At 35.4% G+C, this 26,583-nt stretch overlaps 4 protein-coding genes across 4 annotated transcripts; 3 read left to right on the top strand and 1 right to left on the bottom strand.

The window, feature by feature from the left end:
- The first annotated feature begins 2,475 nt into the window (after positions 1-2,475).
- LOC110888513 lies at positions 2,476-3,563 on the top strand. The gene is made up of 3 exons (XM_022136037.1): positions 2,476-2,860; positions 3,209-3,334; positions 3,382-3,563. Exons 1-3 carry the CDS (start codon positions 2,476-2,478, stop codon positions 3,561-3,563), a joined length of 693 nt encoding a protein of 230 aa, XP_021991729.1.
- A 1,186-nt stretch (positions 3,564-4,749) lies between these two features.
- Positions 4,750-11,892, bottom strand: LOC110890647 (F-box protein At3g54460). Its single transcript, XM_022138265.2, has 9 exons — positions 11,261-11,892; positions 7,702-10,152; positions 6,678-6,891; positions 6,329-6,583; positions 6,177-6,236; positions 5,966-6,096; positions 5,478-5,592; positions 5,194-5,332; positions 4,750-5,022 (listed from the first exon to the last, which is right to left on the bottom strand). The coding sequence occupies exons 1-8, from the start codon at positions 11,743-11,745 to the stop codon at positions 5,195-5,197; spliced, it is 3,849 nt and encodes a 1,282-aa protein (XP_021993957.1). The 5' UTR covers positions 11,746-11,892; the 3' UTR covers positions 4,750-5,022; position 5,194.
- A 4,182-nt stretch (positions 11,893-16,074) lies between these two features.
- LOC110888514 lies at positions 16,075-17,835 on the top strand. The gene is made up of 8 exons (XM_022136038.2): positions 16,075-16,122; positions 16,198-16,254; positions 16,343-16,390; positions 16,473-16,529; positions 16,617-16,658; positions 16,774-16,830; positions 16,907-17,667; positions 17,764-17,835. Exons 2-8 carry the CDS (start codon positions 16,230-16,232, stop codon positions 17,833-17,835), a joined length of 1,062 nt encoding a protein of 353 aa, XP_021991730.2. The 5' UTR covers positions 16,075-16,122; positions 16,198-16,229.
- Positions 17,836-19,673: 1,838 nt separating this feature from the next.
- LOC110888515 lies at positions 19,674-20,809 on the top strand. The gene is made up of 6 exons (XM_022136039.2): positions 19,674-19,808; positions 19,927-20,007; positions 20,098-20,136; positions 20,231-20,414; positions 20,579-20,641; positions 20,737-20,809. Exons 1-6 carry the CDS (start codon positions 19,697-19,699, stop codon positions 20,807-20,809), a joined length of 552 nt encoding a protein of 183 aa, XP_021991731.1. The 5' UTR covers positions 19,674-19,696.
- Positions 20,810-26,583: the final 5,774 nt, after the last annotated feature.

Raw genomic sequence — 26,583 nt, forward strand, 5'->3', positions numbered from 1 at the left:
CGCACAGTTGATTTGATTATATGTGTGTTATTGGGTTGTTAACTGTTAATGGTTTGATATATAACGTGTTAACTGTTAAGTCAAGAGTATGGGGCAATAAATACTAAAACATGTATACTTATTCATTTCTTGCTAAGTGGAATAAAACCTGTTGTGCTGATTAGTATGTGCAATTATCATAGGCCGTGGTTGACCAATTTCGTTTAACGAGTAAATTAATCTTACCGAGCAAAACTAAGGTGAGTTCACTGCACTTTTCTCAAGCATGCGTCCCGGTGGTTTGGGACAACGGGTAAACATTTGGAAGGGAAACATTGGGTAAACAACTTAATCGGTTTTGGTTATTGCCTGGAGGGCAATGGGGGTGATTAGTTGATAGCGCTATTAGGTGGGAAACCTCACACCGGGCCGTAAGGACGGGCGTGAACTAATTATCTGGGTATGGCTATGGTTGTTAGAGGCACACTCCTCGGATACATATGGGCACTCTCCCTAGGGTATCTAACGAAGGCAACATAGCAATCGGTCGTTAAGGGGTACCCACTCCCCGGATACACATGGGCACATTCCCTAGGGTATCTAACATGAGCAACATTGTAACGCAACATTGAATCGCATTAACATACATATGGTAACATAACTTGTTAACAAAACCTTGAACTCACCAGCGTAGTCTGACACACTTGTTTACATGCTTGTAGGTGATTACTGAAGGGACTTGGGAGCTTGCTGTCTGATGCTGCTGGAGTGGTTGTGGTCATAATAAACCGTTATCTTAATTTGCTTTTGATACATTACACATTGATACTTTTATGCTTCCGCTCAGTACTTGGTTTTGATTTAACTTTTCAGACGTTACATTAATTTCAATTGGGTATTTCAATACATTATAACTTGTGTTTGTTATGATTGGTGGCTCTTTGTGAATCGTTACACCTCCATCAGGGACACGCCCTAGGTGGTAATTTGGGGGTGTGACACATTAACTGTTGAACCAGTAAGAGGTCTAAATCATTAAGAGTCTCATTAAGAGGTAAACAAACAACCCCTAACTTATCCTATTTAGTTTTTGCCTATATGGGAATAAATCCAATTCTCATTTAACCCAGTTAAACCCAGTAATGTTTTAAAATTTAAACACATTTTAAAACACATAAAAGGGTAAAGTCTAAAAATCAAAGCAACGGCAAATTGGCAAAAGGGGTGGTAATCGCCTGAGAGCTCATTTTTTTCCTACTCGCCTAGGGCCTAGAGATTCTCAGTGATAGACTTGTGTGTTGCATGATCTAAGATATGTCGATATGTGTTTGTTTTGTTATGGTAGCGGTAGTAACTAGTAAGATGATACTTATGCATGTAGCTTTTATACATGGTTAGCTAAAAGTACTATATTTTGTTAACAAGAACATGTTTGTTGATATGCTAGAATCGCAAGGATAAGACAAGTAGATGAAAAATATAATAAAAGTACACATTGGTAAAGAGAGAACATGCGGATGCAAATATAAAAGTAAAAAAGATCCAATCCCAAAAATTCCAAAGATGAGGGGAGATCCGAAAGGATTTTGTATATAAAAAGTAATGCTTTAAAAAAAGAACAAGAGGAGGCTATACATGGGACTATTATAATGACTGTTGGAGGTTTTGAAAAGCTAATTAGAAGATTTTTTCTAACAAAAACTTAAGATTGAAGATATTATTGAAAATGTGAAATCGCTAGGGTTTCTATGGTTCAATAATGGATAGAAATTCAAGTCCGTTCAATGGGACAAATGGCGTAAGTTAGTTTTGATGTAGGTCTTTTTGTTAGGGTCAGTGGTGTTTGTTTGGGTTTTAAATGGCTTTGTTAGCATCGACGATCTTCGAAGTTGACACTCTAAACTTGTTCACCAATGACCCTTCGAAGATGATGATGGAGACCAAAGAAAATAACATGAAAGCTAAAGTGGTATCATCTCATAAACTACGAGTAAGAAGAATTAGGTTAACGTTTGAGAAATCTAAGGGTGAAAGGAGTGGGAGCAGTGAAGCATGCGGCAAACGGTTTTACCGAAGGGGAACACCGCCGCAAATAGGCAACTCACCGTGCGGTGATGATTATATTGGTGACTACTCACCGCACCTCCACTTGACCGTTTGGAGAATTATAGCCGTTGGAATTGGTAGGTGGGCAACAGCTTTGTTGCCGTTTTTATAAAAAAAAATTAATTTCATATTTTTACACTATATAAACCCAACCCAGTTTTAAACCTCTCATTTCTCCAAAACTAATCTCTATACCTATTTTTATTTAAAATGGCGGATGAAATACCATTGTTTTTCCACCCGATAGCAGTGACGACGAGTTAGCTTGAACCGATAGTAGCATAATTTTTTTTCCAAAATCTCATCGAGCAAGCCGAACTACAAGACACGGGCACATCTAGCAAGAAACGATATGTTCGTCGTGATCGTGAGAGTGACCACGGAACCCTTATGGCGGATTATTTTGTCGAGGACCCGAAATACAACGATGATATTTTTCGTCATAGGTTCCTTATGTCAAAACGTTTGTTTCTAAAAATTGTGAGTGAAGTGGAAGCGAATAACCCGTGGTTTGAAGAAGGCGTGGATGCGAGAATGAAGAAGAGTTTTACACAGTTGCAAAAAGTTACTTCGGCTATTAAACAACTTGCAATCGGTAACCCTCCAGACGAGAACGACGAGTATTTACATATGGCCGAAAGGACTTCCCGCGAGTGTCTAGAATATTTCTGCGAAACGGTATGTAAAATATACGCTCCCGAGTTATTACGTAGACCAACAAGCCACGACATGGCGCTTTTGTACCAAGCTCATGAGGAGAAACATCACCTTCCCGGTATGGTCGGTAGCCTTGATTGCACCCATTTCGTTTGGAGAATGTGTCCCACAGAGTTTTGAGGCCAATATATGAGAGTAGATCACCAATACCCGACAGTTATGCTCGAAGCGATGACCTCTCAAGATTTGTGGGTTTGGCATGCTTTTTGCGGTCCTCCAGGTGCACAAAACGACATCAATGTGCTTCAGCAATCTCCATTATTTCTTACCGAATGAAATGGAACTGCGCCAAAATGTCCATTTTACGTTAATAACCACTTATACAAACGTGGTTATTATCTCGTGGATGGAATCTACCCTACATGGTACGTGTTTGTCAAATCATTTCCATATCTTCACCTACTAGACGAAAAGAAGTTTAAGAAGCAACACGAGGCGGCAAGAAAAGACGTGGAACGGACTTTTGGTGTTTTGGAGTCAAAATGGGGTATAATGAATTGGCCAATGCGTGCTAGGAGTGTGAAAAAAATAGGTATGTGGTGTATACATCTATTATTTTACACAACATGATTTTAAAAGATGACGGAAACGCGATAGCACCAGTACACATTCGGGATCCTCCAATCGAGTCCACTCTCAATGACAGTGTGTTAAACGAGCTTATGGATGAAGATACGCATTGGAGACTAAAACATGATCTCGTTGAGCATCTCGGAAGACTAGATTTACCCCATCTATTGGTGGAATCCGACAAAGAGTAGTAATTTTATTTAGTTTAATTAAATGTAATTTTAATTATTTTTAATTTAATATAATGTTTTTTTTAATTTATTGTACTTTATTTTGTTAAAAATATGTTTTATTTATTAATTAATAGTTTATAAAAAAGGATAAAAAAATTACCTCTACCCAAGAGAGGTGACCACCCTTATGTTTTTTTGGGAAGAGAGAACTTAAAGAGAGAAGTTGACATGACAAAAGATGATTGGGTGGGTGAAAAGGTTACCTCTTCCCATGAGGTGACCACCCCTTTCACCATAACAAGTATTTCACAAACACTTCGTCGACTTGAAATAAAGGATAAGATACTCGACATATCACACAAATCCCTTTATGGTTTCAAATCAACAAAAGTCGTAGTAGTAAATAGTGGTGCATGCTAAAAGCAAACATTTTATGTTACACATGTTTAAAATACGCTCATCTCCCTCCTGAAATGTCTTCCTTTGAAAACCCATCTCCATTAACATCGCCAGAAAGGTATCGATTTCATGTGGGAGGTAGCAGGATGTGAGAAAGGACGAAGGGGCAACAATCATTTTCTTCTTTTTTCTGTAGAGATGAGCTCGGTACCACCAAAAGTACCGATTCGGAAAACACCAAAAATGGGTACCGGTACCAGTACGGTATTTTAATATAAAAAGTGGGTAAAATATCGTACCATACCAAACGGAAAGTACCGACCCTGAAAAAATGCCAAAAATGGTTACCGAAATATAATCTGTACAATACAATTTGGTACTAGTGTTTTTCAGTGCCTAGTACCGATTGCTCATTCCTATTTTTCTCTGTGTTTTTTTTTAATTCGTTGCCATTTCATTCAAAAAACCATATGGGTTGGTGGTCTATTGAAAAACATTTAGCACAGTGCACATAAACTCAAGCTTCAAGTGTGTTTTATAGCATTTGTTGGCACTTCACCAAGAAAACCACATGGGTCAGTTGTATATAAAAAAACCTTATTTACCATAATAACACATAAACTCACACTTCATGTGCTATATCCGCATAAGAAAGAAAAAAAATGTACACGCCCACCTTAGAACATTTTTAACTTTTTATGAAAACATAAAATTACTTCATGGGTGTTTTACTTTTAGGGGGCGACATCAGGACATTGAAAAATGATAAAAGGGTCATATTGACTTCCGATGCTTCTCATTCATGAGATGTTTAACTAAAAGATGCAATTAAAATTTATAAAAGTTAACAATTAGTAGACCAAAAGTCATCCCGTTACATAAAGTAAAATGCTAGAGAGAAACAAAAATAAATGGTAATTATCATATGAGACTGCAGATCCATCAGGCAATACACAGTTTCAAGATTAAATCAACATAATCATCATCAGCCAGACTAGGATTAGCCAATAGTGCCCACTGAAGAATATTTCCACAATTAAACCACTGAGTCATGGGTTATTTACAGTTATTCAAGCGCCTGCAAAAGACGCACACAGTGAGGGTTGGGTAATGCAGATTCCATTTAAAAAAATGTTTTGTCCAATTAGAATTCAGTTGTTTGAATTCATAAAAACTCGTATTAATATATGGAAAATCATTTCAAACATAAGTGTGTATCACAAAAGCTAAATTTTAAAAAAAATAATACCTTAATTTTTACTACATTTTCGCACAAAACCGAGTTGAGCCAGATAATTGCTTTCAGCAAAATCATGTAATGTTCGTCGAGCTCGAGCACCCTCATGCACATACTCTTCCTTCAACAACTCTCCACATTCAGCAGTATCCTGCAATCAATACGCCATTGAAAATAAATGCACATAGCAGAGTATTAGCAACAAAACTTTACTTAAATTTCAACAACCCTGCCCCTCTATATGTATGGATTAAATGCAGAAAGTTATCATAAACTAAAAGAATTGTGGTTGGTACCTGCAAGAATTTCAACATCTGTTCTTCAATTGTACCATGCATAGCCAAAGTTTCTACATGGATAGGTCGTGTAGCACCCATCCTGTGAGCCCGACTGATCACCTGCTCTTCCATGCTGTAAAAATTCCAAAAGAATTACTAGAATGCTACTTCTTATAAGAGACACATTAACACTGCTTGAGCCAAAAAGCAAACATTTTTATTAACTTTGTACTGACTACTGATGCCTTGACTACCTGGGTGCAATTATAAAACTATACCATTAAAATAACAATCTACACTTTCTTAATTAAAATGTTTAATGAATTTTAATACAACGTGTTACATTGGCCCATTTCATATTTAGTTAAATCTTTAATGTGAACAGATTTTCATATAGGAGGAAAAAGTTTCCGTATGTTAAAACAAGGAGTTGCAACAATTTTGGGAAATTATATATTGCAAAATTAATACAATAAAATAGTAAGATTCTAAACAGAAACAGATACCTTTTATCCCAAATGGGCTCCATCAGAAAGACATGCGTCACAAAACTCAGATCAAGACCAAGCGCTGCACTTCCGTCCATCAGAAGAGCCAGACACTCATCATCATGCTGGAAGGTAGCCAGTGATTTCACCTACATACATGCAACTCACTTAAACTTTGTATTTAATATATAACTCCATTAAATAATGCATTAAATAACTAGATTATTACCTTGTTAACAGAATGCATTGGACTGTACATTCCCACGAATTTGATGCCAGCAACCATCAACTGAAGAATGATTTAAAAACATGATAAACATCACATTGTTTTTCAAGAATTTGAATTAAAAAAGTTTGTGCTCCATAGAAGTTAAGAATTACCTGCTGTTCAATAACATGTATATGCTCAAGAAACTGAGAAAATATTAGCACTTTCTCTAGAGATCTGTTGTTAGATCTAGCAGAAGCCTCGCTTCTCCTAACAGGAGACAGAAGTTCATCGATCTCTTTTGCATCGTTGTCCGCACTGATACGGTTCTCCGTTTTTTTATTAGCTTCCTGCAGATCTTTCAGCTTCTCCACTAGATATGAAACTTTACTGCTGGAGGTTGACTGCCAATCAGGATTCCAGTCGTCCTAGACGTACAGTTATAGTTACATAGTTCAGAACAGACGGTATAAACAATAATAATAACACTAACAACGAAACTTGTAGATAATGGAAGCTTGCCTGTTTGTAGGAGGGCTGTAACTCGATCAGATCCTTCGGAACGGGCCACTTTGGATTGGGGTTTTCAGGACGGGCTAACGTTTCGGGACTTTGCATCTCGTATAAATTGTCACAGCCGGGGAATGTACACTTTTCACTATTTAAAGCCACACAATCCAGACACAATAGATGCCTACATGGTGTTATGACAGGTAAGCGACACCACTCGTCACATCTGTAGAGAACGGTCAATCACGATAAACATTATCAGGTTAACGCTTGATCAAAGTGGCATGATAACCATGAACTAGATGCAGGAAAATGAGGTCACGCAGATTGAGTAACGGGTCAATGGATTAGGGGTTTGCAAACACATTCTGTAATTCTGTTCCAACTTTTTAGAGTAAAATGCCATTTTTGTCCCTGAGGTTTGGCCACTTTTGCGACTTTCGTCCAAAGGTTTTTTTTTCGCATCTGGATCCAAAAGGTTTGAAATTTTGCCATTTTCATCCGACTCATTAACTCCATCCATTTTCTCTGTTAAATCAGGGGCTTTTCCGTCTTTTTAGGCATTTTTATTAAAATAATAAACACTATAAGAAATAAAGATCCACCTCTGTTGGCTTTCTCCCCACCCAAACCGTTTAATCATCACAAAAATGTCTAAAAAGACAAAAATACCCTTGACTTAACGTTAAAAAATGGATGGAGTTAACGAGTCGGATGAAAATGGCAAGATATTAAACCTTTTGGATCCAGATGCGGAAAAACAAACATTTGGATGAAAGTCGCAAAAGTAGCCAAACCTCAGGGACGAAAATGGCATTTTACTCCAACTTTTTATATAAAGAAACAAAATAATAATAATATTATCTGATGATAAAAAAGTAATTTAATTATGATAATAATATATCTTTCTGAATAAAGAAAGTGGTGCAAGTGGTTGTATGCACTAAAAAAAACCCTTTGGGCATCCGTTGAACCCATTTCCATTATAACTTAATTGAGCCGTTAAAGACAAAAACATAAAATGAAAAAAACGTACCTCATACAGTTTCCACCGAATAAAATGTTATATCTTATGAAAGAATATTCCTCGGAAGCAGGATCCAAACCATTTTCCACCAAGATATCCATTGTTTCCTGAATATCTTGTCCGGCTTCGGTTACTTTTATATGTCCAGCAACACAGCAAGATAGCCGCACGTTTCTGATCGTAGTGCTTCTGAACTTCCATTGCTTCGGATTCAGCAAACTCTCAACATGTGAAGGATCATTCCAGTCAGCCATTAGTATATTCCTCCGCACCGTAACCACTAACTCATTGTAACTTTTCGCATGCTCTTCGTTAAAGTTAATAAAAGTAACCTTTTTAATGCAGGGAGGAATCATTCGTAAGTCTTTTTTTCTAGCACTTATCATGCACCGACTGAGTAACTGTAATAATCGCGTTCGACCCTCTTCCATTTTCGCCTCAAATGGCCTAAGAATGCCGGATTCCCACGAACTTTGATCCAATCCATACGCTTCTTCACGGAGGAACTTAAGCATGGGTTGAAGATTCGAGAGTTGACTGTTTGGAGTATTTGGAGTCGGTGTTCCGGTCAACAACCAACGGTTAGAAGCGGTCAAAGAAACCGATAACTGTAACTTGTTAGTCAAATTCAAACTCGACCCAAGTGTATGCCCTTCATCGAACATAACTCTGAGCCAGTGAACTTGCATCAAAACACTTCGCTTTTTCGGGCTCCACTCGGCGCTTAAACGACTGAAAGTAGTAATAACCACATCATAATCCCATGCGATATTATGCACCAAAGGCTTCTTATGATCAGCCCATACATACACACGCAACTGACCGGATTTCACATGCCTTTGAATTTGATTCTTCCAATGGTCAACCAGATTCGCCGGAACTACAATTAACGTTGCCCGGGATAAATAGAATCTGACCGAATCAAGCGGCTCACAGAGAGCGATTTTGAGTGCAGCTACATCGAAAGCTAGGTTGACTAAATTTTTCGGATAGTGCCAACTTATTGTTTCCTTGTATAACTTTTTTACTAAACCGAACGCTTTAAAAATTTTATGAAAACCGCGAACTTCGCCAGTGGCTAGCACGCGAGTTCCGGTTAAAGGGTGGACTAATCCAGTTGTTTCCATTTTTAAAAGTTTATCTTGTGTTAGTTTAGCCAACCAAAATAACTCCTGTTCAGTATCCTTATCAATCGATGAATAGTGCTCTTTCAGAACACTAGCAAAAAACGAAACGTTTTCCTCTTTCCCTTGTTTAGTACCTTTGGTGTAAAATCCAGGCAAGTATGTTACCGAATGATGAGTGTCAAAAGGCTCTTCGGGAACCTTACAACTCTGGTAAGAAGGATCGGTGTTCATACTACAAAACCACGCAGCCGAAGAATCTGTGAATTGTGAATCCACTAGCTTCCGCCATTTTCGACAAGCATCACACTGAACCCACATTTCGTTAAGTTGAACGTAGTCTCCAGTTGCCTTTTTATGTCTCTTTTGTAATTTTCTTGATAGTACAAATGATGGTGAATCATCATTGTTATCATCATCATATTCATTCAGAAGATTTCTCTTAACCGTCCAGCTTCGGGTGCACTGAACCGTACTAGATTCAGCTGTGAAACACAGTGTCGGTTCCTTCTCGGAAGAATTCAACTTCGATTCCTCCATACATCTAAGCCCTCTTCGACCAGTACGACCCGATGAGGTCTTTTTAGCGGTGAGCACACTACCACAGCTGACGCTATCACCGCCAAGCTCATAATAGCCACATTTCTGGTCATCTTTTTGCTTACACCAGATTATTTCTACCCCTTCTGGCGGGTCCGCAAGAGTTCCTAAAGTTTTCAAAATCAGCGACAATGCGGTAATAGTCTTACCTAGCCCGGGTTCGTCACAAAACATACCCCCGCGAAAGTCTCGAATCGTAGGAACGGTGCCGATTAGGATTTGTCCGGAAACGATGTTTATACTGAAATTAAATCCGTCTTTGGTTTCGAATTTCATGTACATCGGATTTGAAAAAGTTTCCGGGTCTCGCTCTCGTTTTAACATCCACTCGACTGCTGACTGTTGATGGGGATAAAGTTTAAGCTTCATAGACGGCATTATCGTTGATGCTAATAGTCTTAGATGCCTACAAGTAGAGGAAACCCTAAGAAGTTCAAGAGGGTCAAGTGCGGTTAAAATATTAATCAGAACATCATCTGGAAAAAGCCAAAAACCAGTTGTGGAACCGTCATCTGCGGGATTTACGCTGGAATGGACGAGATTTCCTTGCGTTGACACGCTAGGTAGACTGCTAAAGATCTCGTGAAGTTCGAAGAGTTTTTTCCGACTTGCATCGGGTGCATTACAATGCTGGTTGCATCCAAGAACATGGCAATCTGAAATATTCCATATACGATCAATATCGAGATCAGATTTGTCAAAATTCAACATCCTGTCCCTCGCTTGCCAATCACAACTGCAAAGGAACTCACACTAGGTTAGCATTCATCATACACAAATTTCAAATTTTAAGTTTCAAACTCAAGTGGCTTTTCGTTTTTCATAAATACACAAATTTCAAATTTTTAAGTTTCAAACTCAAGTGGCTTTTCGTTTTTCATGAAGGTAAGATGTCATTTAGTGTCTCTCTGTACTCAAGAAGATGTCATTTACTTTATGTCAGGGTCCTTTTAGTAAAATTAACAACTGACATTTTTGATCGAGTAGAAATTAGCAACACATTTTAACTTCAAATATATCACTTATTCCATATTTCCGTTCTTGTCAGAACTAAATAAGAAAGAAACTAATGCTCTTATGTTTCTTAAAATTTCACCAAAATTAGCAATTACTCTTCTTATTCTCAGTGAGATACTTGAGGTGTTGATGTATGCTTTGATTTCATCCTCTATGTTTTCATGATTTTAACCACTTACCAGAGATAATATAATTACATAGTTGCCCCTGCTTAGCAACCTAGGATTATGTGTACCGGTGACTACGTATGTATTATGTGTACCGGTGACTACTTACGTATGCGAGACAAAAACCACATTAAACTTGTTGTAATTTGGTTCATTTGCTACAATGCTGTGTGTAACCGACTAACGCCCACCGGCATACCTAAGGGTGTTTCCGGGGGCAGATCATGCCGATGAAGGAGGAGATTTGGTGGGCCCCAATGTAATCAACCAATCAAATCCTCCCATTTCTTTTTAATTTATTTCTTTAAATATTATTTTAATGGGTTGCGTGTAGTGAAAACTTGCGAAACCATTTCACATTAAAGGTGAAAAAAAGTGATTGAGAGCTCATGTCTATGTCGCAGTGAAAACAGATTAAACCAGTACACAGCCTAAGCTTTCACAAACTAACTAGTAACTACTCATTTTCACTAAATCCAATAGCTGGTTTACCCTCTATGGTACATTCTCCACCAAAATCAACATTATATAAGCACTTAAAAGTAACAAATAACGTCACCAGAACTCACATAACCACACGAAACCACAGTCCTAGGGCAAATCAATCAATGTAGTAAACTAATGCAGCATCAGATAACCAACATTATCGAAACTACTAACCTCAAATGACGAAACAGAGCTGCAGCAGTCGACTTCGACCGCGGAAACTGCCATCCGGACCACACCGCAATCGGCAAATACACATCAACCACCACCACAGCCCTAACCTCACCTCCACCATCTCGTTTTAAAACTCTCACCACTCTAGAAACCACCTCCACACACTTGCTATTCACCAACGCCTGAATCTGATGCACCACACTCACACTCCCCTGCACTAACCCTAACTTCCTCAACTTCTTCTCCGATCTCTGAACTTTTCGCTGCTGCTTACTCGTACCTTCACCGTCCGAATTTATCAACGACAGAACGACGCCGTTCGACGTTACAAAACCTAATTCCGATCCAACTCGTGAACTATCGATGCTTAGGGTTTGTGTAATCGCATTGTGGACGATCTGATTACGATTATCAGAAGGTGAAATTGAAAGAACAATGCATACATAACCGCAGAGCTTGTGATCCGGAATGTTGTGATCGTCCATTAATGGAAAATGATAATTGGGGGTTTTTCGGAATTGAAGGGTGTGAAGGCTAATTCATGATTTGGAGAATCGAATTTGTTATTGGATTGAGGTTCCTGTGGGTGGGTTTTTGTTACGAAGGCTATTTGGGAATTTGGGTTATAATATCGGGGATGTATGATATGATATATATGGACGGTTGGTTATTGTTTGTAAAAGTACAGAAACGGTCCTTGTGGTTAGACTTTTTTGTTAAATATGGTACCTACTATTTTTTTCTCACTTTTTTTAGTCCATGCTATATTGGGTAGTATCCTTTTAGATGAAACTTATTAGGTAACTTTTATATTTGCATCGAGATTTTTGCTGTTTATATCATTGATGCGAATTTATATTTATTTTCTTAATTTTTAGTATAATTACTATTTTATAAAAATTATATGAGTTTATCCATATTTTGATATAAATTATACTTTCTTAATCTTTCGTATAAATTTTATAAAAACAGAGCCATATTATGTTTAAAATTTATCAGTCGATATTTTTTTTTACTAACTAGAGTATTTATAAAATTTATATCGAATTGAAAATAAAAGTAAACATAATGTAATTGTCTTATTTTTTATAATTTATACTATATAATAAAAGAAACCATTTTAGGGACACGTGGCGCTCTATGAGATAGTCTTAATAGTTTTTCTAAATATTTATTATGGAAAATCAGTTATTGATAATATTAAATTTAAAATTTAAAATTTACAGAAGAGATTTTAATAATAAAGACAAAGATAACTGATAATAATTATAATAATTATAATCATATATTAATTATTAAAATCTAAAAAATATATTAGCGTTTTAAATATTTATAAAGATAAAGATTTTATTTAATTGGTAGTTTTAATTGTTTTTATATTTTGATAATAAGGACACGGATAACTGATAATCACATATTATAATAAAAAATTATTTTAATCAACTGTTTCGTTAAAAGGATTTATTCAATACATGTAGAACATATATATTTTTTATACATGTGGTATATTTAGAATCCTACTTTTAATAAAGGGTCTTATTATCCCGTTTTAACTCCAATGAAATAAAAATATTAAATCATAATATCCAGCTTATCTCTTGTATATTTAATATTTTTACTAAAATATTTCTTTTCTTTTTTTTCTGTTGATTATCCAACATCAGGTATTACGTAAGTTTCTAAACTAATAATAAATAAAAAAAACAAAGTAAAATGTTATAAACCATGTAATACACAACTCTCTAACCTAATAAAAAATAAAGTGAGACGTTACAATAAGTAAATATTACCTCAAGTCATTTTGTTAGAAAACACAATGTGATGACTAAATGTATTACCGGATTACATTATTCGTGTAAGACACGTGTTTATTCAAAGCGTGCAATACACGAGTTTTTAAAAAATGTAACTATTTTATTACTTAGTATATAAAATTATATTTATTCAACCCGTGTAATACACGGGGTTCTAACCTAGTGTATTATAGATTAAAGTTATAAAGAATATATATAGGGGAAAGTTCTCATTTAAACCTTCTCACATATGTATGTATGTATGTATGTATGTATGTATGTATGTATGTATGTATGTATATATATATATATATATATATATATATATATAGAGAGAGAGAGGGGCTCATGCGAGAACCACCCTTATTGTGAGAACCTTGAGAACCAATGTGAACACAACCTAAAATAGCTAAAAAAACCTAACCCCCACCCCCCAAAAAACAATAAAGGGTCTTATTATCCCGTTTTAACTCCAATGAAATAAAAATATTAAATCATAATATCCAGCTTATCTCTTGTATATTTAATATTTTTACTAAAATATTTCTTTTCTTTTTTTTCTGTTGATTATCCAACATCAGGTATTACGTAAGTTTCTAAACTAATAATAAATAAAAAAACAAAGTAAAATGTTATAAACCATGTAATACACAACTCTCTAACCTAATAAAAAATAAAGTGAGACGTTACAATAAGTAAATAGTACCTCAAGTCATTTTGTTAGAAAACACAATGTGATGACTAAATGTATTACTGGATTACATTATTCGTGTAAGACACGTGTTTATTCAAAGCGTGCAATACACGAGTTTTTAAAAAATGTAACTATTTTATTACTTAGTATATAAAATTATATTTATTCAACCCGTGTAATACACGGGGTTCTAACCTAGTGTATTATAGATTAAAGTTATAAAGAATATATATAGGGGAAAGTTCTCATTTAAACCTTCTCACATATGTATGTATATATATATATATATATATATATATAGAGAGAGAGAGAGAGGGGCTCATGCGAGAACCACCCTTATTGTGAGAACCTTGAGAACCAATGTGAACACAACCTAAAATAGCTAAAAAAACCTAACCCCCACCCCCACCCCCCAAAAAACCTAAACCCCCCCCCCCCAAAAAAAAAAAAAAAAAAAAAACCTAACCCCCCCCCACCCCCACCCCCTCCCCCCAAGCTAAAATGCTAAAAACTAAACCCCTAAAAAACTTAAAAAAAATCTAATTTTTTTTTAAATATTTTTTATGCTCAAATCGCTACTTTTAGTGGCAAAATTTTTTTTTTTCCTTTTTTGGCTTCGAAAAGTAGCGATTTTTATATAAAAAATATTAAAAAAAAACTGTGTGATTTTTAGCTATTTTTAGACATTTTTAGTGTGTTCACATTGGTTCTCGCGGTTCTCACAATAAGAGGTGGTTCTCGCATGATCTTCTCCCTATATATATAGAGTAAGGTTAACATACAAAAAGCCTTATCATACATCACGTAGGAGACAATGGTAACCGTTAGATCAGGGGTATAATCACGCATGGGACCACATAATCACGCATGGGACCACATAATCACGCATAGGACTATAATCACGCACGTTCTATGATAATAACGCACGTTATATTTTTTGTCATGTATGTTAATGTAGGTTAAGCCTTGAAGTACATTATACTTTCTCTATATATATATATATATATATAGGGCAAGGATAAATCGAAAACCCGGTTGAGTTGACTAAACCCTGAAAACCCATTAACCACCATTGATTAAGCTTGATGGATGGTTGAGATTCATTTTGGGCACTAGTGAAATTTGAATTCCTTTGTGACTATTTTTTAATATAAATCATGTACCTAGAGGGGTAATATGGGAAAAGCTTAATATACTCTCGTAGAAGAGACAAAAGTCTGCATGAGTGTAAGAAGCTTTACATCAATCAGCTGCATCATTACACCCCTAATCCTAAAAACCCTACATCAGTCTACAATTTCAAAAACCACAAAATATTACCAGAGACTCACATAACTCTCTCATACTCTTCAACAACCCCTCTCAAATTAACACCAAAATCACCGGAGAGTCACTCTCTCTCATCATCTTCACCGGAGAGTCGCTCTCTCTCATCATCTTCATCAAGCGTATAACTTCATCGACGAAGATATTCAACAAATCACCGTAGAATTTCAACGTTCACCGGAAGAAAAAAATCAGGCTAAAAACGAGAGGGGTTCAGGTGCGTCGCTCTCTTGGTTGACTAAAATCATCAACTTTGTTTTAGCTATTCAGAATTAGGGAGTTTTATAATAGAGATTATAGGGTTTTTTAAGACTTTTGAAAATGCTGGATTGCTTTATACCCATTTGGGTTTTTCTTAATTACAGGTACCATTAGGGGTTTTTGTTGGTTTTAAATAATCTCACTTGTTAAAAAAGAAAGTTGAAAATTTTAAGTAGTTATGAATTTTCTTTTAGAGATACAGAGCTGGGATGTGTGAAAATAAAGAATATAAACTTTTAAACAGTTTTCAAAGTGCTCGGTTTCTTCATACATCTGGCTTTTCTGTTAATGACAGGGTAACATTAGGGGGTTTTGGGGATGAACACATGATCAATTTGGGGGTGGGGTGGGGGTGGGGGTGTGGTTTGTGGGTTAATTTTGATTGAGAAAAAAAAATTACACTGATAGTGTGTACTTGTTCATTCTAAGGAAACAAAACTCTGCTTGCTATAAACTGATCTGGGCCATAGTGATCTACTGTTGATTGGAGTCCTATATTTGTTATCTACTGGTGATATGTGTCTGTTAGAAAAGTCATGTGGTCCATATATTGACTGCCTCTTTATCTCATACTTTTGCAGGAATCCGTTGTAACAGCTAAGAATAGCAAAACAAATCCAACCAAAAAAATGACCACATGTGCTTATAAATTACAAAAACTATGATCAATTATGCTTACAGATTAAAATCCATTTGTCTTTATTGATGTTGATTACAAATAAAAAATGCAGCTAAAAAGGTTCGTGATACCCCAGTGCTTGAGAAGCGCAAAAACAGGCAACAAATATGTACGTAACTACTTTTAATTCATTACATGTTTGTTGTCATGTTATGTCTAATTTCCATAAGCTTTCTAAAAACAGTGACACCGGATACTAATACATGCGGACCAGCAATGCGGACAAGGGGGGCTAAAAAAGGTTTAAATTTAGTCTTTTTTTTGTTAAGAAATATTTTGGTAAAGGTTGTTAGTAGTTCGTGATCTATATAAAACTTGTACAAATGTAGTTAAGGAAGCACATTGTGAGGAGAAGGTACGCAGAAGAAAGCTAATAAGTACGTAAAAAAGCATTTTCTTTCTTTCGATTGTCTAATAGTTATGTTTTATATAAATAATAAAACAAATATGGTGCCTCAGTTTTACCAGATAGTGACTTGGACACTCCCATGGAAAACATTGAGAAAAGAAATAAAGGTACATTTTTTAATGTATGGAAGCTTTGGTTACATTCTTCTTGAATCTAATATTTATGTGTACATGACTTTGTAAAACATTTGTAAGGCGAGGGCGATCAGGACGGGCCGGCAACACGTACAAGAGGAGGTACAAAACTGTACTAGACATGATCTTTGAGAGTCTAAATAAAATGAATATATGTTTCAATACTTGGCTTAGGTACTTTAATGCTAATTGTTTACAAAAAAATGTATATTTACAGCTCAGCGATGGCGTGAGGATAGCAAACCAAAGAAAAATGTCAAAAGGAAACTAATAAGTACGTAAACACACCCCACTACTACTTTCCTTCTTTTATAAAATATGAAAATCGTAACCAAAAGTTGTTATCTTAGTTTCAGCAGATGGTGACTCACAGATGACTGCAGATACAGCTCTACCAAAACAGGATGCAATTGCTGTAAAAAAAACAAAAAAAGTAAAACATGATCGGGTGGAAACCCGAAGTGGCAAACACGCAAAAACGACGCATAAGTGGCCTAAATTAAAAACACGTTCGTCACCTATGCAGTTGTTCAAATGCATCAAGTCTCTAACGAGGAACCAACAAGAAGACGTTAATAGGATGGGTTTTGGAAAAATGTTGTCATTCAACATCAGTGGGATACCTCTAAAAATTGCCCACTATGTTGTGGACCACTTTAACCCAGAAGAAATGGCTATTGAAATGCCATGTGGGTCAATAGATGTTGATGTTGAGTCTGTCCATGACCTTCTAGGGATTCCTAAGAAGGGCATAGACATGCAAAATGTACGAACATATTCAAAGCTTGATGTTGCTGTTGAAGCATGGAGAAAACGATATCGTAAACGATTTGTGGCACCAACGAACCTGGCACAATCTATACTCACAAGTGATGAAGCCAACAGTTTTCATTTCCGATTGGACTTCCTGATGTTATTCTTAACCGTCATGGTTGAGTGTAACAAAAATGGGCGAATGAAAGAGTGGATTTTGAAAACTTTTACTGGAGACACGGATTTCAGTAAAATCAATTGGTGTGCCTATCTGATCCAACAAATCAAATCATGTAAAGATGGCTGGAAGAGTTTTGATCCTGAATCTCCATTTTCTGGACCACTCACACTTTTGGCTGTAAGTGTCCTGTTTAACAAAACTTACTAACAATATAGGCATACAACATTTGTTTTGTTATCTTACCACTTGTTTTTTTTTTTCGCCGTTATACAGTTGCTATATGTCGACAGAGTTAAATGCACAGGATTTCCAGTTGACCGGACAATATACCCAATCGTATTCTGAAACAAATACGAACTGAAAAAAAGAGAACGGTTTGAGATAAAAAGAGGTGGCTTTGGTGGAGAGGATTTGCATGAAGTTGGTGTGGTTAGACGGGATCCAAGAAAAACAGAGTTACATGCTAATGATGAAGTTCTGAGTGTAAGATTAATAATTATAACCAATTACAAAATAATTATGTTCTTTCGAAAATTAGTTAAAAACGTATTTTATAACTTTGTTTGTAGAATGAGATTGCATTGATAGAAAAACATTTGGACGTGATGGAGGCGAAAATAGTTACGGTGGAAAAAAAATTGGAAGTAGTGTTCAATGCTCATCCAGACAACGAGCAAGTTAAAAAATTGATACAACGATTTGAGAAAATTGTACACTCAAAAAAAACAAGCATATGGCTGTGGCCTGATTCCCCAAGGAAAAAAATTGCTGGGGTCCTCATGTCTCTTAACAAGACAGTCCAAAACCCAGATAATGATTACACAGAAGGTACAACGGGAAAACGGATATATATCACTTCATTGAATATGTACTCAGTTTTTCTACAAGCTGTTACTAATTTGAATATTTTTTTTAAATGCAGACCCTGAAGATGATGTGCCAAAAGCGGCTGCAGTGGCAAAGATCAATGGTATGACCTTTTTTACAAAACATATTTATCTTTTTTTATTTGCAAATAATCGTTTACACGAAAAAACTATTCATATGTATTTGTAGCTCAAAAAAATAGAGTGCGAGATAACTTTTTTGGTAAGACTTACTGGAACAAGAATGTACTTATCGTACTTCGTTCAGATTCGTTGAGCCATAAACTGCTTTTTACATTCTTCGTACAATCAATTTACTCCTACACGTTAAAAATTTATTTAAAAGATGGATTAACAAGCTCCATTTTGATTACATTTCCCCGAAAAAAATAACAGTACCATTAAAAACGCCTATGTATAGTAGTTCAAAAACTTAGGGTACATTTAATGTATCATGGGCATGTACTGACTCTTTAAACCCAATCATTTCTAACACAAAAATAATGATAATTGACATATTCGAATAAACAGAATCATGTGGATGTGCGAAATAAAAAACGCAGTGCAGCGACTGATAATTTACTGAAAAAAGGTAAGGTGCAAAAAAAATATAATACACGCGCGTGTGATAATAAACTGATACTATTTTTTTTAAACGTATATAACATCTGGCAATGATCGGGGGAATGGCGATGGTAAGCGAATGAAGAATGATGTGTCGGCAAAAGGTAACTTTAGTGATGACAATCCTAACAAAAACGTTATGTGAGGAAAAGCTAACAATAATAAACTGATACTATTTTTTTAAACGTATATAGCATCTGGCAATGATCGGGGGAATGGCGATGGTAAGCGAATGAAGAATGATGTGTCGGCAAAAGGTAACTTTAGTGATGACAATCCTAACAAAAACGTCTTGTGTGATAATAAACTGATACTATTTTTTTTAAACGTATATAGCATCTGGCAATGATCGGGGGATGGCGATGGTAAGCGAATGAAGAATGATGTGTCGGCAAAAGGTAACTTTAGTGATGACAATCCTAACAAAAACGTTATGTGAGGAAAAGCTAACTTTAATTTCTTTATTTGAAATAGAAACTCCACTATAGAAACATACACGACAACATACACGTGCAGTAATTGTAGATAGAAAAATAATAAAAAAAAATAATGACATCAATGTTACATTTCTCTACAGATGAAAAAATGTAAAATGTTTAACTAACAATAAAGTAAACCACCAAATGTATGTCCTAAATTGCAAACTAAGCGTAACATGTGTGTATGTGACCACATTAAAATAAATAGATCGGGGTAAGGCTGACAAAACACCAGAGATGATAGATGGAGAAAGGTGCGGAGATGCCACTACAAAAAAAAATGCTACATGTGGAGACATAGGCAACAAAGAAAATGAGGCAAAAGATCAAGAGACGATAACTACAACAAGTAAGTTTTACATCTTACATATAACCCGTCACAAGTGTAGAAAAATCAAGAAAACCCAATCATACACAAAACAAACTAACACGTATGTGTCTGTGTACATGTGAATGAATATAAATAGACAAGAACAACGAAACACAAAACATGCAAGGATTGTTTGATGCGCCTACCTTTCACCTGCTCACACAAGACACCGAATTAGGTGACTCATGATTCCCCAAAAAAAATGAACATGTGTTATTTCTGTACACAACGGATAATCCGACTTATCAAAACCAAAAAAAAATTGCAGGTGATGATGTCGATGATACGCATGACAAAAATCAAGAAGGTGAGTTCTACATTTTTTTTACTTCTTTCGAAGATTATAATAAACTTGGCATTTTTTTATTAAATACTAACAAACAAAAACTAAAATTGAGCAGGGAAGGGAACGGCTGAAAATGATATCACACGTAATGCTTGGATAAAGGAACTTGAATCAAGACGAAGAAAACCAGTTGGTAGGTTCAACCGCTCATGTGATGACCATGAACACGAAATGGGAATAGACATTACAACGGAAGAACAGCGTATTTGGGATTTTCTATTCGATGTGAAGTACTCAATGTAAGCTTCAGTTTAAAAATATTAAAAATATTACTTGTTACATTATGCAAAACTTTGGTCCTCTGATAGATTATGGAATGTTTTTGCTCCAAATAGTATGTTTTTTTTAAAAGTAGTCTATTATGTTTTAAATGTATAACTGCATATGATTTTTCATAAAACAGGACACGGGGAATGGTCATCTCCTTGTCTAGCGGGGTAACAAAAAAATTTGGTCAATCTGCTGGGTAAGTTCAGCTATAAAAGATATACATAAAACATAATAGTCCTAGTTTCTTGATATCCAGAATCTAATTTACATATCTAACATTGTCTTGCGCAGAGATGTTATCTTCGAGAGTATATACGGCTTAGAACTCACAAAAACGCTGATGCGCACTTTGAGGAGGAAGTGAAGGTCTGCTCTGATGTAGTTGATGCTTGGGTAGATGTGATGAATTTTGAAGAACTTGACAGAACCGACGGCTGCCCGACGCGGGTTTATTTTAGCACAACTGTGATAGTAAGTATTCATACTATATTACTTGATCTTTGACTGTGATTTTGGATTTATTAAGTCTTTGGGAACGTTGTAAGTATGTCTATCTAAATGCATCTTTTGAATTATGGTAATTCGGGGCTTGCACCACCTTATTGACACAACTTATTTGAAAAAAAAAAAAACAGGACAGCTGGCTTTTGACGGATTCTACTTGTGATGATGATGAACGTATGCAAACGTTCGGCGAAAGGATGGTCGTCGGCGGCGCATATGATTTCATTGGGATCAAAATGGGTTTCTTTCCAATCCTCGAGAATGATGAATATTACATGCTTGTTTTCGATCTGGAAAACGGTGAAATAACCGTCATAGACCACAAGCCTGATCGCACACCCTTAGCTGGCATTAGGGATCATCAAGACTACTACAAAAAAGATACACCATACAAAGTGGTTAGTCATTTTCTTTTCCCATAAAACATTAGGATGAAAAACAAGAACTCATACAAAAACTGATTAGTTTATCGTTTTTTTTACAGAAGCATATGCTGGACAATTATTTGGAGCATTGCAAACATCCGTTAAAGGATAAAATTGCACCAGCCAAGATTAAGAGGTGTGATATCCATTGGGCGACAAGTGCACATCCAATGGATAGTGCAGTATTCCTTATGCACCACATGCAGAATTTTAACGGCGTTGGTAAACACTTTGAATGTGGTTTTAGTAGCAACTGGAAGCAAAAGCAAAAACAGATTCTTACCCTCCGAAAAAAATTCGCTACACGCATACTACTCTGTGATGTGAATGTGATGAAGGGAAAGGTTCGTGATGCTGCATTATCAGTGTAAGTTGCTGCTCCGTATGGTAATGTTATGTTTTTTTGTGGATGGGACTATGGTGTACAACTTAAACAATTTAAACTCGTACTTTGTCAGTTGCCTATATGTATCTAACTATTAATGTCTGTCGTTGATCCGGACAGCTTAAACATTTTGGTGAAGCATAAGTAAACTACTGGAAAGTTTGACAAGCGACCATAACTATCAATATGTGTGTTCTTTGCTATAATAATTAGCGTTAGTCAAGCGGCCATAACTATCATTACAAATTACTTTGTTACAAAAAAATACCTTTCTTTGTACAACAAACAGTACCAAAAATAATGTAACAAGATATATTAAATCGAGGGGCGAGTTACCTGCTATGCAAACCTAACTACTCATTATAATATATTTTCATAAATAGCAGCTTTGAATTGTCAAATCTGCAAAAAAAGTACACGCATGTACCCAAACCATATCCAAGAAATATATGATAGTACCCATTATTATAATAATATATATAAAGTACAATCTCGTATAAATGCCACGTTATGGGGAATACTCTTATAGTATTTTTATAAAGAAACAAAAAGTGAAGTCTTACAAAGTAGTTGTTATGGGGAATCTAAGATGGACAAAAAGCCAAGATAGTTCTCAAAATTGTACTTATGGGAAACGTTGTACTTATATCTTATCTCAATTGTAATACTCTTATAGTATTTTTATAAAGAAAAAAAAAAGTGAAGTCTTACAAAGTAGTTGTGCCAACTTGGAAGTGACTAATCTGCATAAGAAGTACATACATATCGAACACTATATCCAAGAAATATATAAAAGTACAGTCTCATAAATTGCCCCATTATGGGGAATCTAAATTGGACAAAAAGAAAGCTTATCACTTATTAATGTTTACACCAATGAAAAGGCATAAATAATAAAAAGGAAAAATATGTGTACTTCTATCTCTATCTTATGTCCAATTAAAAAAGGAATAAATCACTACTTCTATCTCTAACTATATTCATTGTTAATGTATCTCTGTCATGATTTCATAACTATAGTACATGCATCTAATAAATTCGAAATTGACTCTTTGCGTGTAATAATAAAAATATAAAATATATATATACACCTATCACATTTGGGTAAACAAAAAACGATGGAAAAAACCAAAAGTTCAAATCTTTAAAGAAAATTGTAACTCCTTAAATCAATAAAATAATTATCTTCTATGTTGGTCAGTGTAGTACATTTAATGTTGATGTAAACTGATGTAAACAATCTAATTAATTTTTCCACCTAACATCATTTTATTGTCTATAAATTAAGGTGAAATGTAAACATTAGTTTCATCACTTGTTCACCATAAAGAACTAAAAAAAACCACCTTATTATGTCTAGTCCATCATCACCATCGAACTCAAAACGGGTTACCAAACGATTACGGAGAACTCTTTCATTCGAACTCCAAACTCCAAAATCGGATTGCAACCCAGAGTGTTCTCAAATCACAAAAACCCCTTCCATTCCGTCAACGCCGCACACTGTTGAAGAAAATCTGGATATCGATGCTAAGCTTATAAGTGATCTCCTTACTAACACTAAACCTAAAGTAACAACACATGATGAGATGTCGCTAGATGATGCACTTTTGGATGTTGACTGGGAATCATTTTACTTCACCGCACAAGTTACCCCTGTCAAAAAGTCTTCATCTGTGGTGCTCGCAAACCAAGCAAAACCAGTCAACGGCACCCAGGAGACCTCCCCGGCAGTTGATCCAAAAACTATCGATGATCCTGAAGATGATCCTATAGATGATGATTACTCTTGTTACTCTCAAAACACCCTTATCTCATGGGCCAACCACAACCCGTGGGAGAGTGAGCTTAGCCCAGAACCACTTAGCGCTGAAATTGAGTATGGCACACCAAGATCGTTTCTTGACTAAATAGTGGTGTTTACATCAAGTTGCTATTATCGGTGTGAAAAAAAAATGTGCCCCAATTTTCCCTCTCTCTTACAATATAGGGGCTACTTTACTTATCCTATGTTGTTTACCATATCTAGTGTTGAAGTTATTATGTACTCAACTATTGAGTTAAATCTATGTTTTTTCCAGTGTATCTTATTCAATAATTCGTGTCATTATTATATGATTTAAAAAAAATGATATCTTAAAAAAAGGGCATACATAGGTTACACACTTTAGGGGAAAAAAATAAATAAATAAAAAAGAGTCACGTGATCAAATCTAAAAAAACATACAACGTTGTTGGGGAAAAAAATATATTCAAGGAACGTTCAAACAAAGGCACATGATCAGACACACATAGAACAAAAATGTACAAAAAAATCTCGCTGATAAAAATGTATCTCGGATACACCAAAAATGTACAAAAATCAGAGGCAAAAAAAAATGTAACATGGTAAAGACAAAAACCAAAAAAACACTAACATAAAAAATTCTCAGATTCAAAACATCAGAAGTCTACATAAAATCTTAGGGGGAAAAAATGTAATATGGTAAAAACAAAACCCAAAAACCCATAACATAGAAAAATCTCAGATTCAACCAAACATCAACAAGTACATACTAGAAAATGTCATTAAACATACTAATTAGCATAATCCAACTAAGTACTAACTAATTCTTAATCATAACAAACAATCCTAACAAGTAAGCTGCCAAACACTAACGCTAATATCAGTAACCATATAACCCTATTCTTCTTCCGAATTTCTTGTTCGCGGGTAAACAGTTCAGCTTGCAGGTTGTTGATGTTCCTCAAAAGACCTGGTATGATCCTAGTTGACCGTAAGCACATCGGTGGGTCGACCCAACCAATGAAAGGGCAGTTGCTAGGCTACATTAAAAATAATGGGCAAAAAACACGATTAGAACACACATTTACTTATTAAAACCAGGGTTCGAATTTTTTACCTTAAATGGACATGAATAGAACCTTCTTCCTGGGTTATCGTCGGTCCATGATGTCCGGATAACAGCAATCCTCCCACATGAACACCTTTTCATCTTTTTTGAGAGATAGATGAATTGTATACGAAAAAGAGAGATGAGAAAATCATATATTTAAATATAGTTTGGGTAGTTGGAGATGGAGATAGTTGGAAGCCTGTAGTTGAAATGATGGATGTAATATAAAGATATGAACCAAACATTTGTAGGTCTCATTGTAAATATATCCTTTTGTCATTACCCACGTCCATGTACTTCCTACTTTTTTTACTTTTCATTACTTTTTTTAACAAATGGGGCTTACCCCCCTAGGAAAAAGTTTACCACATATCTACTTGAATAAACCAAAAACATAATAAAAAAAAAATAATAATACATCCCAACAAAGAAAGTAACAACACACAAACTAGATAGTTTTTTTTTCCATTAGATATTACACCACAAAAGATTACAAAAACATTAGACACATAAATTACTCCTTAGATAATGTTGATAACCTGATACTACACCTAATTTCTAATTAACCTAAAAACATACATACATCTTAAAAAACAACATAATTAATAAAACACACCAACAACACCTAATTTCTACTTGAGCTTATTCATGTGAACCATTTTTTGCACTTGCATGGGTTTGCTGGCACAGGGGAAACTGATATGTTTATTGGGAAATATGAATCCCACTCAATTTACTCATCCACGAGACATCATCAACCCAATCGCTGGTTGTGGGATCTTCAACATCTCTTTTTTTTGGGTATATTGTAGGCTCACCCTTGGGCACTACTCTTGGCTCCATCTTGACTGTAGCGTTAACAGTAGGCTCGTTTTTCGGTATTGCTCGCGCCGTAGGCTTCACATCGGGTTCAACCTTGGGGGTCGAAAAACTACTTCTCTTCCCGCGGGGGTGCCCATCACTGGTAAAAATCTCCCTAAGCGTAGGTATGGGCATAGCGGGTAGAGGGGTTGTTTCAGGAATATCGCCAACGCCGACTGGAGTCGATGCATACTTTCGAAGTCTCTTGCCAACATTAATGAACTCATTTTTTTTAGGCTTGAGATCGATCGCCTCAACATCCGGAACTTTGGAAACCAAACATGGCCTCTTGTACATTGTTATGCTTTGTGTGTGATAAGTAGGTAACAATGCTTTGGGGATATACACATTGGGGGATGCTGAAACTTATTTATAATGAAAAAGGATGGTGGTGATTAGATATGAAAGTAAATGACAAATTAAATGCATCGCCAGGTAAAAAAAGGAAAAAGTAACAAAAAGATACATCTTGTTGTATGTATTATGTAAAAATGTATCTACGGCTAGTGTTTTGTAAAAAAAAATACAAACAGAAAAAAAAAACAAACTACTATATGTGCTTAGAATTTTTTTTTTTGTTACTGGCTTTTGTAACGAAAAGGGTCATTTTCTAACTAATTATATACGTAAAATGGATGTAACGACCAAAATATGTAACATGGTATAAAAAAAAAACAAAAAATCCATAAGATTGAAAAATCTCAGATTCAAACACAGCAAAGAATCTACAAAAATACTCATGGTAAAAAAAATGTAACATAGTAAAAAAAAAAAAAACTAAAAAATCCATAGCATAAAAAGGTATCAGCTTCAACGAAACATCAATGTAACACCTCGAATTTTTGTGCCCAATAATGTGCTAACACGTGTCATTTGTTTACACGTGACATTGATATTAAATAAAGGACTAATTTTGACAAACCTTGAAAGTATATAAATTCGAGGGTTATAAATGTCAACAAGGGTAAATATACTGTATAGTAACCCTAAATAAATGCTTGAACCTTCAAACGAATGTATCATAGATCGTACGAAAGCGAAACACGAAAGAAAGTGAGAGATTACA

Source organism: Helianthus annuus, chromosome 11 (assembly GCF_002127325.2).
Source record: "Helianthus annuus cultivar XRQ/B chromosome 11, HanXRQr2.0-SUNRISE, whole genome shotgun sequence".
NCBI classification, from domain to species: domain Eukaryota; kingdom Viridiplantae; phylum Streptophyta; class Magnoliopsida; order Asterales; family Asteraceae; genus Helianthus; species Helianthus annuus.